This window comes from Bos mutus, chromosome 7 (assembly GCF_027580195.1).
Source record: "Bos mutus isolate GX-2022 chromosome 7, NWIPB_WYAK_1.1, whole genome shotgun sequence".
NCBI lineage: Eukaryota > Metazoa > Chordata > Mammalia > Artiodactyla > Bovidae > Bos > Bos mutus.
The window spans coordinates 57869462-57883553 of NC_091623.1; the positions used below are offsets into that span (position 1 = coordinate 57869462).

General features: G+C 50.0%; 1 protein-coding gene across 2 annotated transcripts; it reads right to left on the reverse strand.

Moving 5' to 3' along the window:
- Positions 1-6454: 6454 nt before the first annotated feature.
- TNFSF9 (TNF superfamily member 9) lies at positions 6455-10842 on the reverse strand. 2 transcript variants are annotated; one of them, XM_070373821.1, is made up of 3 exons: positions 10076-10842; positions 9400-9433; positions 6455-8257 (listed from the first exon to the last, which is right to left on the reverse strand). In XM_070373821.1, exons 1-3 carry the CDS (start codon positions 10337-10339, stop codon positions 7800-7802), a joined length of 756 nt encoding a protein of 251 aa, XP_070229922.1. In that variant the 5' UTR covers positions 10340-10842; the 3' UTR covers positions 6455-7799. The 2 variants fall into 2 exon arrangements, with proteins under 2 accessions (XP_070229922.1, XP_070229921.1); XM_070373820.1 differs by having other exon boundaries at positions 9400-9436; positions 10076-10833.
- Between the last annotated feature and the right edge of the window lie 3250 nt (positions 10843-14092).

Genomic DNA, 14092 nt, shown 5'->3' on the forward strand with positions numbered 1-14092 from the left:
GTTGTTTAGTTCGACTCTTTGCAACCCTATGGACTGTAGCCCTCCTGGGTCCTCTGTCTATGGGGTTCTACAGGTAAGAATATTGGAGTGGGTTGTCATTTCCTTCTCTAGGGTATCTTCCCAATCCAGGGATTAAACACACATCTCCTGCATTGGCTGGCGGATTCTCTACCACTGAACCACCTGGGAAGCACACTTAGAACATGGGCCAAAGAATGAGTACAGCTAATGTAGCTTTACCCATGTTTCTTTCTGTGTGATCACCTTGATAAATGCCCCCAAACTTCCTCCCATTTCTTAAGTCCACACACTACCTTTGGGAAATTCCTAGAACTGCCCCAACCTCTGAGGATGTGGTTTCCACCAGTTCTGTTTCTTAATAATCCTGATCTTGTCTGACTCATCTTAAATGAATACATCCAACTTACATTCACAACATGGCAGGGGGAAGCGAGGAGAGAAAGCAAACGACAAAGCAAAAGGGGCCAAATGTGAACAGTGAGTGAATCTGGGTAAAGGTAATCTTGGTCCTTTCGTTATTTTCTTTAAATCTGAAATTATTTCCAAATACTAAATTTTTTCAAGACAGCATCTCTCGAGACAATCTCAAATTCTTCACTTGTTAACTAATTTCAAGCCACTCTGATGAAACTTGATTCGATCACACCCCTAAATATAGCCACCCGTGAATCTGATGATTCAAAAGCTGGTAAACATTTTCAGTTCTCAGTCAGCAGTATCAAACACCACTGACCACTACTTCCTTCTAGAAAGAGATTCCTTGGAATCCTCACTTTCCTCTCTCCTCTTTGGCTGCTCCTTTTCAGGTTTCTGTGCAACCTGGCTTCCAACTGAACCAGATTATCTATTGGATAATAGGGTTCCTCAGCCCTTGACTGTAAATATTTGTTTGTTTACTTATTTATTTGGCTGCACTGTGCCTTAGTTATGTCATAAGGGATCTTTTCTTGCGACGAGCGGGCTCAGTAGTTGTGGTACGTGGACTCGGTTGTCTTGCGGCCATGTGGGATCTTAGTTCCCCAGTTGAGTTCAGTTCAGTTTAGTCACTCAGTCTTGCCGACTCTTTGCGACCCCATGGACTGCAGCAAACCAGGCTTCCCTGTCTGTCACCAACTCCCGAAGCTTATTCAAACTCATGTCCATCAAGTAGGTGATGCCATCCAACCATCTCATCCTCTGTTGTCCCCTTCTCCTCCTGTCTTCAATCTTTCCCAGCATCAGGTCTTTTCCAATGAGTCAGTTCCTCGCATCAGGTGGCCAAAGTATTGGAGTTTCAGCTTCAGCATCAGTCCTTCCAATGAATATTCAGGACTGATTTCCTTTAGGATTGACTGGTTGGATCTCCTTGCAGTCCAACCGGGGATCAAACCCACATCTCCAGCATTGCAAGGTAGATTCTTAACTACTGGACCACCAGGGAAGTCTCAGCCTTCAATCTTAGACCTTCTTCCCTGCCACGTCTTTACTTTTCTTTCTGAAAGAGCCCGTGCTCTTCCACAAGAGAAGCCACTGCAATGAGAAGCCCGTGCACCACAACAAAGCATAGCCTTCACTCCTCACAACTAGAGAAAGCCCGTGCGTAGCAACAAAGGTCCCGTGCAGTCAAAAATCAATAAAAATTTTTAATTAAAAAAGAAAGAAATGGGGGACACAGAAGGGCTTCTGTGCCCAGGAGCCCCACAGAGTCCTGCTTGGTTGCAGAATCTAACCAGCTAATCCGAGCTATTGCTGCTGTTGTTCAGTTGCTAAGTCATGTCCAACTCTTTGCCATCCCGTGGACTGCAGCACAACAGGCTACCCTTTCCTTCACTGTCTCCTGGAGTTTGCTCAAATTCATGGCCACTGAGTCGGTGAGGCCATTCAACCGTTTCGTGCTCTCTTTCCTCCTCCTCCTCCTGCCCTCAATCTTATCCAGTATCAGGGTCTTTTCCAGGATCTGACCTCTGTCTTCATAATCCTTTGCCCACAGGATAAAGCTTTGGGCTGTTGTCATCCACAAGCTTGGATGATCTGACCCCCTCAACCCCATCTCACACCATTCTAGCCGATCTCCTACTTTTGACCTTTTATACGTGCTGTTCTCCCTACCAGGAATTCACTTCACCTGAGACACTTTATCTCTCCATGACCCAACTGATGTGATAATCACAACAGCTTCTACATATTGAGTCAAATACCAGGCACCATGCCATTAAACCCATTAACTGACTTAATACTCCTAGGAGCCCATGAGATACAAAACTTTTTCCATGAAGACACTGAGCCCAGAGAGGTGAAGGAACTTGCCCAAGGATGCACAGCTTAGCTAGCACTGCTTGAACTCAGCTCTGTGTGACACTAAAATGCATGTTCTGTGTGAACCCAGCAATCCCACTTCTGGCTACAGATCCAAAAAGATTAAAATCAGAATCCCAAAGAAATAATTTGTACTTTCAGTCTCACTGTAGCATTATTCACAATAGCCAAAAAAAGGAAGCAACCTAAGTGTTCATGGTCAGCCAGATAAAGAAAATGAGGCCCATTCATACAATGGCAGATAATTCAGCCTTAAAAAGAAAGGAAATTCCGCTGTATGTCACAACATGTTTGAACCCAAAGGACCTTATGCTCAGTGAAATAAGCCAGACCAAGAGGGGACACGTGCTGCATGATTCCACTTCTATGAGAAACCTAACAGTCAATTTATAGAAACAGAAAGTAGAATGATGTTTGCCAGAGACTAGCAAGAGGGGGAAATGGGGTGTTGTTGTTCAATGGGTATTAAGTTTCAGTTACTCAAATTGAATTTGTTTTGGAGATCTGCTGTACAATATTACACCTATAGTTAATAATACTCTGTTGTGCACTTAAACTTTTGTTGAGGGTAGATCTTATGCTGTAATCTTAACACAATTTCTTTCTTTTTTTTTTTAAGAAAGAATGCTCGGAGCTTCCCTGGTAGTTCCAATGGTTAAGAATCCTCCTTCTACTGCAGGAGCCATGAGTTCAACCCCTGGTTGGGGAAATAAGATCCCACAGGCTGAGTGGCACAGCCAAAAAATTTTTTAAATAATAAAAATAAAACATGCTTTGCAGACCCATCCCTGCTCCTGCCTCACTGTACTTCTCCCAAAACACATACACTCAACACGCAAAGCTGATGCAAGGCATTGGGCTTCTCCACTCTGCCTTCTCCATCACTGGAGACATGTCCTGGTGGGACATGTCTCCTCCCTCCTGCTTTGGTGGGAGGGGCTATGGGTCTCTACTTAGGGATCTCAGACTCATCCTCAACATAACAATATAACACTGGAATCCCAAAGCCACTAGGAAGGATAGAGCCTTGGGGGACTGCATCCTTGGAGACGCTGTCTTCAAGGTCTTTTGGCAGAACAGAACACACCCCAGAAGGAAATTCCTGGGAGCACACTCAAGTTTCTCATGCCCCACCCACAAGAGAACACACTAGACATTGAATAGTGTCCCCCCAGAATTCACGTGCTTCCTGTGAGCAGCCTAAGCTGAAAGGCAAGGAAAAGACCCTGATGCTGGGAGAAGGCAAAAGGAGAAGAGGGCAACAGAGGATGAGATGGCTGTGATAGCTTATGGTGAACGATGTTAGATTCGTGATCTCCAAAGAAAAAGATTTAGCTTTGGGATCAGGGACCAGGCTTGATCACTCAAGAGCTTTTGTGTAGAAGAGTTTTATTAAAGTATAAAAAGGACAGAGAAAGCTTCTGACATTGACATCAGAAGGGGGATGGAGAGTGCCCCCTTGCTAGTCTTATCAATATATACTTTTACCAGACAAACTCCCACAACATACATCTTAAATTAAAAAGATTAGAATTAACAATAGAAAGGTCTTACCAGAACCACTCCCATGTAAAATAACAAGATTAGCCAAAAGGTTCTTGTTAAAAAGGAGAAATATGTCCTTGAGCAAGATACATTGTTGTTATATAATCCTTAGTATGGAGCTTAAGATGAGTTGTTTCTTGTGTAATCATCAGCTTTGGGCTTAAAGAAAATAACATCTTATGTGACAGACTAAGGAATGTAGGAAAAAAAAATCTGTCCTTTTCTCTTCCTCAAGAGCCCCAGACCCCTTTCTCCTCCTCGGGGATCCCGGACTTCTTATCAACCTACCTGAGAATTAACTCTCTCTGTTGGATGCCATCACCGACGCAATGCCTTCCCTGATATCAAGCTCAGTTGGTAAAAAATCCACCTTCAATGCAGGAGACATGGGTTCAGTCCCTGGATGGGGAAGATCCCCTGGAGAAGGGAATAGCTACCCACTCCAGTATTCTTGTCTAGAAGATTCCAAGGACTGAGGAGCCTGGTGGGCTATAGTCCATGAGGTCATAAAAGAGTAGGACAAGACTGACGGACTGAGCACACACAAACTGGAAACCTCGGTGGCTCCTCTGTGACACCAGGGTTTTATGCTCTCATCCACACATCCCCACCCATCTTGCTCTGCCCGTGGGCCCTTCCATGCCTCTCTCTCCCATACAGCTTCCAATTCATGACTAATAAGATCAGCAAGGGGCCAGGCACACTGCATTCCTTCCAAGGAGATCTGATTGGCCCACCTTGAGTCATGTATCCACACTGACCAATCAACTGTGCCAGAGAAGTGGCACCACATGGCACCAGGGGTGATCACTAAAACTGGAAACAGCGGGTGTAGCCAGGAGAAGGAAATGGCAACCCACTCCAGTACTCTTGCCTGGAAAATTCCATGGACAGAGGAGCCTGATATGCTACAGTCCAAGGGGCCCCAAAGAGTCAGACGCGACTAGAGACTTCACTCACTCACTTCAGTGTAGCCAGAGATTGACCAATCAGATTTGAAGTTGGCCCCTGGACTACACCCTTCCCCCACCAATCCCAGGGGCGAACTCAGTGTTAACACTTTGGATCCTGGGTTATCAGGGCCATCCTAGGGTCCAGAGGAAGCTTCCAACAAAAGGGGGTGGGGAGCAATAGATATTTGCCAATTAGCATAGAGCTAGTTTCCAGAAAGCTAGGCTTCCCTGGTGGCTCAGAAAGTAAAGTGTCTGCCTGCAGTGCGGGAGACCTGGGTTCGATCCCTGGGTTGGGAAGATCCCCTGGAGAAGGAAATGACAACCCACTCCAGTACTCTTGCCTGGAAAATTCCATGGACTGAGGAGCCTGGTAGGCTACAGTCCATGGGGTTGAGAAGAGTCGGACACGACTGAGAGGCTTCACTTTCACTATAGAGCTAGTTTAATAATTTAAGGATGTGTGTGTGTGTGTGTTTGTTGCTCAGTCCTGTCCAACTCTTTGTGACTCCATGGACTGCAGCCCACCAGGCAAGGATACTGGAGTGGGTTGCCATTTCCTTCTCCAGGGGATATTCCCAACCCAGGGATCGAACCCAGGTCTCCTGCACTGCAGGCAGATTCTTTACTGACTGAGCTACAAATATTTGAGACTTCCCTGATGGCTCAGATGGCAAAGCGTCTGCCTACAATGCGGGAGACCCAGGTTCAATCCCTGGGTTGGGAATATCCTCTGGAGAAGGAAATGGCCTCCCACTCCAGTACTCTTGCCTGGAAAATCCCATGGATGGAGGAGCGTGGTAGGCTACAGTCCATGGGGTCGCAAAGAGTCAGACACGATTGAGCGACTTCACTTCACTTTGATGGCTCAGAAGGTCAAGAATCTGCCTACAATGTGAGAGACCTGGGTTCAGTTCCTGGGTTGGGAAGATCTGGAGAAGGGAATGGAAAACCAGTCTAGAATTCTTGCCTGGAGAATTCTATGGACAGAGGCTACAGTCCATGAGGTCACAGAGTCAAGCATGACTGAGCAACTAACATTTTCACTTTCATGCCTGTATTCATGGTTGTCAGTTCAATGTCAGTTCTGCTCACTCAGAAGGGATGTGGGGAATGGAAGGAACTCTTTGAGAAGGTGTAGAGCTGGGTCAGGCAATGAAATTCATCTTCACTGCCCATCACACACCCTCCTGGCTGTCTAGCACAGGCAAAGCTCTTCCCCTTCCTCCTTACCTCCACCCCTCCTTTTAAGTCCCCATCAAGGTCATCTGCTCTATGGAAACCTCCCTGTCCACCCCAGCCCCAGGAGCCAAGGTCCATCTGGTTTAAATGGGCCAAGGGGCAGATTTCCATGATGGGAAAACTAGGGGGGGTGGGAGAACTGGTCAGGACAGTGGTGTGCTGGCAAATGTTTAACAACCAGCTCTCATGAAGTAGAAAGTTGAGGAACTTCCCTAGTGGTCCAGTGGCTAAAACTCCATGCTCCCAATGCGGCGGGCCCAGGTTCAATCCCTCATCAAGAAACTAGATCTCGCATGCTCAAAGAAAGATCAAAAGATCTTCAAGTGCTGCAACTAAGTCCCAATGCAGCAAAATGAATAAACAAAATTAAAATTTTTAAAAAGGAGAGAATTGAATCTGTATTTATTATAAATTTTATTGGCATAAATGTTTAGCAGGCAACCTCCAGCAATAAAATAAGATACTCCCCACTGCAAATTCCATACAGCCAAAACTGAGTGTCACAGACTGCCTTTCTCGTTTTTTGGTTTTTTTTTTTCCACTTTTGTAACCCAAAGCCAATCTATGCTTGCAGGTGAGAAACAAGCAAATGGAGGTTGATATTTTCCTCTAGACACGGAGATGGAACGAAACAATCAAGATGTGTGTTCACACTTCACTTGCTTTTTGATGATGCTTGGAACTTCTTTGCTAAATCAGATAATGGTTTAACAGCCCTCGATTTTTTTGTGTGCTAGTGACAATATTAACAGTTACAGGCAAAACCCACATAAATGTCATCTACATGGCGAACATGTTTTCCCAGCACTTTTGAGTGTAGGCAATCAACAAACAATACATCAAATCGGACTTGTAAGCTTTGCCGCTTCCCCTAGTGTAAATACCATCACCATGGTCCATTTTAAGTTACTAGTGTGGTGACACTGAACACAGAGCTGGCAAGCAATGTCCTGAGAAACGGAATTACACAGTATTTCCAATGCCAGATACAGTAGAGGTGAACTATCTCAAGGGCATAGAAATAGTATCACGAAAATAACAAAAATCCCATGCCTAAGGCACAGGGCAGTTTGAAGCCTCAAGATAACTCACAATGTCTAGTAAATGTACAGTACATAGCAGTCATAATATATAAAAATATTTTATTATCCAGCATCAGGTACCACCTCACACCCTCCCGTATGTCCCTGTTACACACGGTCACACACAGTCATATTGTAAAGCCAGCATATTAGACCATCAGCTTGGCAAAAGCTGGAGGTTTTGTCTTATCTTGTTCCTGGCTGGATCCCCAACACCTAAAACAGTGCCTGATAAATTTTGCATGAGTGAACAAAGCTCACGCAGCATACATACTTGGACCCTCTCCCACAAGTTAGCCCCGTGAATCCCATGGAGTGGGAAGGAGAGGGATTGGAAATGAGTCTCTATTTCACACATATTAACATAAATAAGGATGGGGAGAGGGTCTATTTTATTTGCTCCTATTTCTCTAGCCCTGTACAGTGCCTGGCATGGAGCAGAAGCTCAATAAATATCAGTTGAATGGATTAATATAATGTACAGTGTCTGAGCTCAGCTCAGAATAAATACCGAGGGACCCAGAGGATCCTGGAGGAAGGGGGTCAGCAGCACTGACCCATGGCCAGCCCAGTGAGGTAGAGGAGCTGGGTCCCATCACCTGGGGCCCCAACGAAAGAAGGGAAGATGCAGTCTTGTTCCAGGAGGTGACACCTAGGCCTGGGGTCACGTGAGCTTTGACAAGGGAAGTCCACTGGGAACTTGGGTGGCCACGCGGAAGAGGCCCCAGACCGTGGCTTCGGCTGAGAGCTGCCAGGAGAGAGGCTCCCGGATCCTGGGGCGCAAGTGGACGCTCAAGCGCTGCCCCGCATCCAGGTGCAGCAAGCTGCTCCGGAAACCAGCTGCTGAGTTCCCCAAGGGTGGGGGTGGCAAGTCCAAGGTCAGGGTTAGGGCGGCCCCGGCTTGGTAAGGCTGCAGGTCCAGGGCCACGGAGACGGAGTCGGAGCCGTTGCGGTTGCCCGCCATCACGCGCTTCAGGGTCAAGTGCAAGAAAACATAGTAGACCCCGGCCTCGGGGACCACCAGCTCTTGGGTGCGCTTGTCGTAGTGCACGCCTGGCGCCAGAGTCACACCTGTCAACCCCCGCTCGCTACGCCACTGCACCGGCCCTTCGGTCAGCTGTGCTGTGGGAGGAGAAGGTGGGGTACACTGAGCAGGTGTGCATAGCTGGTGGGCGGGGAGCATAGCCCTGGGAAACGGGGGGAGCGGCTCTAAGGGAGAGGCAAAAGTGGGGAGGAGTGTGTGAGAAAGATAAGGGAGCTCAGGGAAGGAAAAGCGTCTCGGAGGGAAGTAGGGCTTGAGGAGGGGAAAGAGGGGCTAAGAAGGGAGGAAAATTCGGGGGGAGGGGGAAGAGACTCAGGTGGAGATTGAGGAAGCGGAGGGGAGAGAGGGGGTGTTGGTGGAGGGAGAGAGACTTCCAGAAACCAGGGAGGAGGAGGACATGTAATGCCAGAAAGGATGATGGAGGGGAAAGGGAGCTCCTAGGGATGGGAGGAAGGGGTTTGGAGAGAGAGGGGGCAGGCAGAGACGAGATAGAATGGAGGGACTCGGAGAAGGAGGCAGGACGAGAGGGAGAGGGCGGGGAAGGGAAGCTTGTCAGGAAGGAGCGAAGATCCTAGAGGAAAGCTAACGGGAGAGAGAAAGGGGTGGAGGGTGAAGAAGGAGGGAATTTCAAAGAGAGAGAGGATGGGGTGAAGGTCTTCTTAAAAGAGATGCGAGGAGGTTGCAGGAGAGTCCGGAAGGGGGAGGGAAAGGGCTGGGGGGAAGAGTCCCCAAAAGAGGGAGAGGAAAGGGGGACGGTCTACTGAGGGAGGGTGAGGAGGAGAGTCTGGGAGAGGGAGGGGCAGAGGGAACAGGGAAAGAGTCTCCCTAAGAGAGAGGAGGAGGAGGAGGAGGAGGGTCCCTGAAAGCGGGGAAGGGAAGTGAGTGGGCAACAGGGCTTCCAGAAGTGAGGGAGGGGAAACGGCTGTGGAGGAGGGGTCCGGATCTCCCTGAGTCCAGTAGAGGGAGCCGACCCGGCTGAGATTTGCGCGGATCCAGGCCCAGCCTTAAGGGGGCGGGGGTCTGAGGTGGACACACATGGAGGTCAGAGAAGGAGACCCGGAGAGGGACAGCCGAGGTTCTAAGAGGGTAGGGGGAGCTTTTCAGATAAGGGAGGGAAAGAGGATCAGGTTGGGTCAGAGGGGGGAGGGGGCTTCCCTCTCCCGGAGCTCTCCCACTTAGTGCACCCTCCCCCGCTCCCCCGGGTCTTTAGGGAGTCACTCACCACCATCGGCCACCACCAGCTGCGCGAACACGCCCTGCTGAGAGAAAGGACAAACGCAAAGTGAATAAAGGTCCTCCTACTCGCAACACGCAGCCCCCTGGAAAGTGGGGTCCCCGGGATCTGCGCAGGCCTTGAGCCTACAGTCTTTATGGTCCCTTCCGTTCGCGTTCCAAAAGAACCACTCCGCGCGCGCACACACACACACACACACACACACACACGCTGCCCCAGCCCTGGCAAGGAGAGGACCCCGAGGACTTAGGAGGGAAATGAGACAGTCCCTCCAGGGGGCTTGACACTGCAGAGTCTTGAGAGGGAAAGGAGGGTACCCTAAGGGTCCGGGAAAAAACCGAGGTTCTCCCCGAGTTACGAAAGAAAAGGGGAACCCCACGACGATTGCAGTGTCCCTCGGGGTGCGCGTTGGTGAAACGGTCCCCATCTGAAGCCCGGGGTGCAGATGGGGTCTCACGGGGGGTTAGGATTAGAATGGCGCCCCCTTGGAGACCTGGATAAAGAATTGGTGCCCTCAGAAATCCAAGAAGGACGGGGGGTGGGTCTCTCCACCCTCGGGCTGGGACGCAGAAAAGACCTTGCGGGAGGCGGGGACGCGGATGGAGAAGGGGTCCCGGGGCTGGGTACGGGTCTCTCTCGGAGTCCAGATCGGGCAGTATCTCACCTGCGGAGAGTTGGGGAGGCGGGCGTGGGGGTCGGAAGTCTGCTCCAGGCCCACGGGGAGAATCGAGCTGGGCGCTGGACTGGAAACCGGCGAGGCAGGGGTCCCGGGGACGCCCCAGACCCGCACCACGCAGGTGGCGCAGGCAGCGGCAAGCAGCAGCAGTGCGGCGCTCAGAGCCCAGGGCAGCGGGTTGCAGACGCGACCCGGGGGCGCGGGCGACCGCTGGGCCTCGGGGTCCGGGGTGGCGAGGTTGCTGGAGTGCATGGCCGGCTGCGGGCGGCTGCGAGCCGGGTCCAGCGCACGGCCCTTTATAGCTAAGTCTCGCTTTCCGGGGAGTGGCCCGTGGGGATCCCAGCGACCCGCTGGGTAGGTTGGTTCCCGCCCGCCCCGCCCCGTGCGGCCCCGCCCCGCCCCCTCCACCTTCGGTCCAAACTTTCCCCAACTTTCTCTTCCCTGAATCTCCGTCTCCTTTTCTCTCTAGCTCTCCACGCTCTGCTCCATCAAATCCTCTTGACCCCCAGTTCTCTCTCTTGCGTCTCCCTGGTTATCTCTTAGCCTCTCTGCTTCTCTCTCTTGTCTCTTTTCCGGATTTCTTATCCCTCCCTAGCGCTCCTCCCCCCAGCATTGGGGCTCCTCCAGGGCTCCCCTAAACTCAGCACTTCTTCGGAGGAATCAAAGAACAGCCAGGCCTCAGCCCGCTTGTCCTCTGGAGCATAAGTCCTCCCAATGGAACCCCGAGTGCCCTGCTCAGTCCTCTCTCTACTTCCCTCTCTTTTCCCGGGACCCCGGACCTTCCCTGGCCTGCCCCCACCCACCCACATAGACGCTTCCCGTCTGGGGCTCCCTGGACCCCACAAGCAAAAGGCTGGAGAGTCCAGGTGGAGAAATTCCCCTTGTAGGAAAGGGACAACCTTGAGTGAGGCGGAGGAAACTCAAATTTCCCGTTCGCGCTCTGGTGGTGTCCGCGGGGGCGGGAGGAGGAGCGGAGATGCGACCAGAACTCTGCCTCAAAAGAGGAAGCAATCGTGGATTGACAGATGGCCAGCCCTAGAAAAGCCCTGGGCTCCCAGAGAAGCCCGGCTCTCCCCAGACCAGCAGGGTGGACCTCGCCATCCTTCTTCAGGTCTCACTTCCCCTATAGCGCAAGGGAGAATGGACTCGGGAATTGATCTCACCCGTCCACCAGCGGCCCAGGAAATGGGGGGAGGGGTGTTTTGGTTCAACTGAACAAAGATCGGATACCGACCCTGTATTCAACCTTGTATTAAGCCTCTCTGAGGAATTAAAAGGAGAAAACAGTAATGATACTGGCTCTTGTTGACACCTAGGTGTAAAAAGCTTCCGTTTTAATACTAGCGGTTTATAAAAAATTTCTGTGCCCAAACCAGCATCACCTGGGGGACTTGCTAGCTCTGCAAATTCTAGCACCTCAGCCAGACCTATTGACATTCTGGGAACTGAAGCCCTGCAGTCAGTGTCTGAAGGAGCCTTCAAGAACATTCCGACACTTGCCCAAGTTGAAGAACCCACTGCGTTGTACCAAGATTGTTCCTTCGCACCTTCTGTCCCCTATGCCTGGAATGTTCTTTCCCCCAGATCTGCGGTCAGCTGGCCTTCTGAGTAAAGCAGAAGAATTAAGGTCCAGCGCCTACTTTTACTGTCTCCCAAAATCTCACTGCAGCCATAGTTAAGGGACTGTTTTAAAACCTAAACCAAAACTTGTCAGCCATGGGGTGGAATGCCAAATACACATTCCCTAGCAAAATACCACCATCAACCACCGTGTCTCACGCCTCAGTTATTGGTGACCTCCTGCCAACTCCAAAAGAGATGTGGTGGGTGGCAGCTAAAGTAGAAGCATTGGTTGAAAGTAAATTCCCAAAAGAGATACCAGCTCTGCTCCCCAGTAGGGTGGAAACACAGCCATTTTTTTGTTGCTTTTTTTTTTTTCCCCTCTAGACCACGGAAATCTCAACATTTCTGGTGGGAGGAATGCAGTTGATAATAGAAGAATCATGCTAGGATCATGTGTGAATCAAATGTGTGAACTTGAATGCAAGAGTTGAAACTGTCCCACCTTGACCCTCGCCCCCTCGACCCAGCAGCCAGGACCTGAAAGATGGGGATGGTGGGATCTTTTCTCCGAGGAATCTGACCAGCCAGGAAGATAGATACAAAGATTCTGAGGACAAAGAGGCTTCACCAGATACCATCGCTCTGCCAAGAAGCTCACAGGCCACTGGCCATTCTGTTTATTATTAAACCCCACCCCAAGGCAGCTCACAGACAAGGTTTGCCTGAGCTGACGAAAAAGAGGAATTCAGAGAACTCCCAGGCACCATCTCGGACAACCCAAACGAAAGTGTCTCTCTCTCGGGCCCCAGTTACATCACCCCTTGAAATTTCCTTACTAGCAGTTTCCACCACGTGAGATATTCTTGTTCGTTTGTTTACTTGCTCGTGGTTGTTTCCCCCCAAGAAACTGTTAAGTCCCAAAGAGGAATATCTTCACCTGCCTGGTTTCCATGCTACCTCCAGTACCTAGAAAATTATAGGCCTTGATAGTATTTATTGAATAAAGGAATGAATGAAGTATAATAGTTACCAGCATGGATTCTAGAGGTGGAAAAACCTCAGTCCACTGACATTTTGTGTGTTTTCATTTTGAGGCAGCTGGGAAAAGTCAAAAGAAGACTCCTGACAGGTGCAAATCACGTGTGAAATTCAAATTTCAGTGTCCACAAATAAAATTGTATCAGCACACAGCCACGCTCATTCGTTTCCATACAGTCTGTGGTGACTTTTGCAATGTTCCAGCCAAATGGGGTAGTTACAACAGAGATTGTTTGGCCCATGAAGCCCCGAATGTTTACTCTCTCTGGTCTCTCAGTGGAAAATTTGCTGCCCCCGCTCTAACATTCTTGCATTTCAGCCCTCCGGTTTCTTGCTGTGTGGTCTGGGGCAAGCTGTTTCAGCTCTCTGAGCCTCACTTTCCACATCCGCTAAATGGGAATAAGAGTAAATCTCAAAGGGTAGCTGAGAACTTGCTGTGAGCAGTGGCAGGCCCATGGCAAAGGCTCATTCCAGGTGAGCTGGATCACTGAGTTTTCTACAATTCCAATGGCTGGAGTAAAAAAAAACTGAAACTCCAAAAGTCAAAGTCACAGTCAAGGACTTCCAGTGACTTCTGAATTAAGGGACTTAGAATTCTGTACACCCCCTCCAGGGTGGGGGAACAAGGCCTGGCAGCCTGGGGAAGGCGCAGGCCGCAGCCAGGGAACGCCATGACGCATTGTTGTGGTCGGCACATCTGATATAAACAGCCCCGCCCACCATGGAGCTCTCAGCATCAGTTGCCTAGCACCACATGGTTCAGTAGTCACACCTCTGTGCTCAACTGTCTCCCCAGGAGAGAGTGGGCCCTGGTTTCCCTCCCCTCTAGGGGAAGGACCTGAATTCTCTCACCATTGCCATTCCAGGGCTCAAGGGAGGGACTGGGCAGGAAGTAGTTGGAGGGGGGAGAACCCCTCTCCCCTCTCAGAGGCCCAGCAAACAGGCACCTCCTCCAGGAAGTATGCCTTGATTTTTCCTAGCCAAACTCACCTCCTTATGAGTTCCTGCCTGCCCGCCACCCTGAATGAAGTCCATTGGCCTGGATCCTTCGTGTCCCCATAGGCAAAGCCTGAAAGAGATCTTTAGTGATTACTGGGTAAGTGCACAGTGAGAGAGCATGGGACCCAGTAGGGGGCTGTAAACCAAGAAAAGAAGAAAAATGAGAAGAAAATAATTGAGTGAGATTGGTTTTGAGCTGAGGGAGTGTCCACACGTGTTGAAGGAGGAAATTGAAACTGAGAGAAGAATCATGTTCTCCAGATTAAGTCTCTGGAAAAGCTGGGTCCGAGTCTCCTTGGCCCTGGGGAAGCCGGGGAAACACAGATCCGGCATGTGAATGCACTTGCCATATTGTGTAAACATGACAAGGCATGATGGTGCCATTAGACTTTGTGGAGTTGGGGT

Coding starts and splice junctions, on each gene's coding strand:
- TNFSF9 (XM_070373820.1), bottom strand. CDS start 10,339: ATGCACTCCAGCAACCTCGCCACCCCGGACCCCGAGGCCCAGCGGTCG. Junction 9,437..10,075: donor GCCTCCCCAACTCTCCGCAG/GTGAGATACTGC, acceptor CCTTTCTCTCAG/CAGGGCGTGTTCGCGCAGCT. Junction 8,258..9,399: donor GCTGGTGGTGGCCGATGGTG/GTGAGTGACTCC, acceptor CTCCTCCCACAG/CACAGCTGACCGAAGGGCCG.